The following is a 2835-nucleotide window of genomic DNA, read 5'->3' as shown; positions in this document are numbered from 1 at the left end:
CTCAGGAGCCCCGGGGGAGCCCCGAGGAGCCCGCAGCCCCCAGACCCGGGAGGGCGCTGCCCGGGTCCAAGGCTGGCATCCCCTACAGCTCTGCACGGACGCGCTGTCTCTGTCCCTGCGTTACTCCCGGTGCGCCCCGGGACCGTGACACGTGCAGACCACGCTTTATCACTCAGGAGCCCCAGGGAGCCCCGAGGAACCCGCAGCCCCCAGGCCCCAGGAGGGCGCTGCCAGACTCCCAGGATCCCCTCTGCAGAATCCCAGGAAGGCGTAATTAGCGTGTAAAGAAGAGGATCCAAAAGCCCGGCCGGACCCCGGGGCGGCCGGCGCTTATTGGTTTCGGCTTTTTTCGTTGGTTATTGATCCCTTTTACTGGGCTTTTCAATTTTTTGGTCTCGTTGTCTTTAAAAATTATCATAAAAGTTTTACTTAGACATTTTAAAAATATTTATAAAATTATAAAAATTATTTTGATGTGGGCTGGCTCTGGGAGAAATTCTAGTAACATCAACAAAAATGGGAATAAAAATTTATTCATAAAAAGACACAGAACTAAAAAAGCTGAGACTGGGATAAAAAAACAAAACCATGAACCGCTATTTTTCAAACGGAAAAAACTGTTTCTGGTTATCCATTGCTTTGCGTTATCGGTGGGCAAGGCTCTCGCCCCCTAGGCCCTAAGGCAGAGGGCGCCCGTGCCCAGGGCCCGGGGCTAATCCTCAGGGCACTTTCCCTCCGCCCGGCGCCCGCCAACGACACCCCAGCCGCCGACGTTCCCTAAGTCACGTCCCGGGGGGGGGCGACGGCGCGGGGGAGAGGGGTGCCCTCGCCGGTGCCTAGTCCCCGCCTCCGGAGTGCGCCGTCGGCCGAGCTCACGCGCCCAGCCCGTGGCCCACGCACGGCCGTGGCCCAGCCTGACCTGGGAACTTTCAGGCCCCCGGGGCTTCAACCGCGGCGGTGCAGTAACAGGCAATCATTTAACTACCCACTAACCCCTGAGGGGTCCTCGACAGGGACGCAATAAATAGGGCGATCCCCCTCCCCCCTTCTGATTGACCGGGTTCTCCATCAATCAGTTCCCGGAAACCTCGTCCGGGACCGCCCCCTAAGTGGCCGACAGACCAATAAAAGAAGAGTAAGCTGTAAGGGGGCGGTAATAGGACAGGGTAGGTTGTGGCGGTTCCCCAGGTTGTACGTGGAGGAGGTTGAGGAGTCTCCGGGGTGTCCCGACGATGTCCTGACAAGGCGCGGGAACAGCAGTGACAACGTGCCGAACCCTCCCCACCCCGCCAAGGAGGTGAAAGGAGCCGCTCAGCCCCCCCCCCCCCGGGGAAAGCCCCAGCCGCGCTGTGTGGAGGCAGGTTGCTGAGGGGTTCGTAGCCCTCAGGGGTTGGGGGAGGGGAGCGAACGACGGAGCGGTTTTTTTTTTCCCCCCTGCGCCTGCGTCGAAGCCGCCGCCGCCCGGGAGCCTCTTGACGCGCATGACTGAAGCCGGAGGACGCGCTGTTGCCGGTGGAGCGGCGCCTGCGCGCTGAGGAGCCCGCTTAGGACAGGACTAGCCCCGGGTCTATAGTATGCTGGGCTGGCGCCCCGTGACGTAGTGAGGAGTCCTTTAAAGTGCTCCTGAAAACCCCGCTCCGCAGAGCGGCCCCGGATCGCAGCTCGTCGGGACCCGGCCTCCTCGCGTCCCGCGCCCCCTCCCCCCCCCCCCGGGGCGCCGCTGCCGGCCGGGCCGTGGGATGAGGCGGCAGAAGGGCTCCGCGGCGCCTGGTGATGCGTCCCTCCCTCCGAGCGGGGCCCTCTGAAGAGATCCCGGGAGGAGGCCCCGCCGCCCGTGCATGACCCGGGCGGGCTGCTGCGGCCGAGGCCTCCCGGAGCCCCCTCGAGAGCCGGGCGCGAGTTAACGGCGGCACCCTCCCGGCCATGCGGCGCTGGTGCGGGCCATGAGCAGCAGCCGCGCCGCCCACTCCCCCGGAGAGCCGTAGAGCCGAGGTGGGGGCGGGGCGCGGGCGGCGCCATGGCTGCCGCCGGCGGCTACAGCGACCTGCGCGAGAAGCTGCAGTCCATGACGGCGCGGGACGCGCACAGGCCGGGCGGCCGGGAGCCCGCCGTGCCGGCCGTGGCCGCCGACTCGGAGTCGGAGCGCAGCGACTACGAGGAGCAGAAGGAGGAGGAGGCCCGCAAGGTGAAGACCGGCATCCGGCAGCTGCGCCTCTTCAGCCAGGACGAGTGCGCCAAGATCGAGGCCCGCATCGACGAGGTGGTGTCGCGGGCCGAGAAGGGGCTGTACCACGAGCGCACGGTGGACCGCGCGCCGCTCCGCAACAAGTACTTCTTCGGGGAGGGCTACACGTACGGCGCGCAGCTGCAGAGGCGAGGCCCGGGCCAGGAGCGCCTCTACCCGCCCGGGGACGTGGACGAGATCCCCGAGTGGGTGCACCAGCTGGTGATCCAGAAGCTGGTGGAGCACCGCGTCATCCCCGAGGGCTTCGTCAACAGCGCCGTCATCAACGACTACCAGCCCGGGGGCTGCATCGTGTCGCACGTGGACCCCATCCACATCTTCGAGAGGCCCATCGTGTCCGTGTCCTTCTTCAGCGACTCGGCGCTCTGCTTCGGCTGCAAGTTCCAGTTCAAGCCCATCCGGGTGTCGGAGCCGGTGCTGTTCCTGCCGGTGAGGAGAGGGAGCGTGACTGTGCTCAGGTAAGGCGGAGGGGGTCCGACAGCGCCTCCTCGGTGGGCGCCCCCAGGGCAGGGGAGCAGCCCCCCCCTCCGTGGGCCCTCCGGGAGGGGAGCAGCCCCTCCTCCGTGGGCGCCCCGGGCAGGGGAACAGCC

General features: G+C 65.9%; 1 protein-coding gene across 1 annotated transcript in view; it reads left to right on the top strand.

Moving 5' to 3' along the window:
• Window positions 1–1159: 1159 nt before the first annotated feature.
• The window catches only part of ALKBH5 (alkB homolog 5, RNA demethylase), a 31973-nt gene continuing 30297 nt past the window's right edge, over window positions 1160–2835 (top strand). The window contains exon 1 of the mRNA XM_069087869.1: window positions 1160–2703. Coding sequence (XP_068943970.1) covers window positions 2018–2703 — 686 coding nt within the window. The 5' untranslated portion in view covers window positions 1160–2017. The remainder of the gene's footprint in view (window positions 2704–2835) is intronic.

This window comes from Petaurus breviceps, unplaced genomic scaffold (genome assembly GCF_028583685.1).
Source record: "Petaurus breviceps papuanus isolate PSGF00001 unplaced genomic scaffold, PetGlider_PUasm1.0 183, whole genome shotgun sequence".
Lineage (NCBI taxonomy): Eukaryota > Metazoa > Chordata > Mammalia > Diprotodontia > Petauridae > Petaurus > Petaurus breviceps.
The sequence above is the reverse complement of the archived record's forward strand: the minus strand, read 5'-3'. Positions and strand labels throughout refer to the sequence as shown.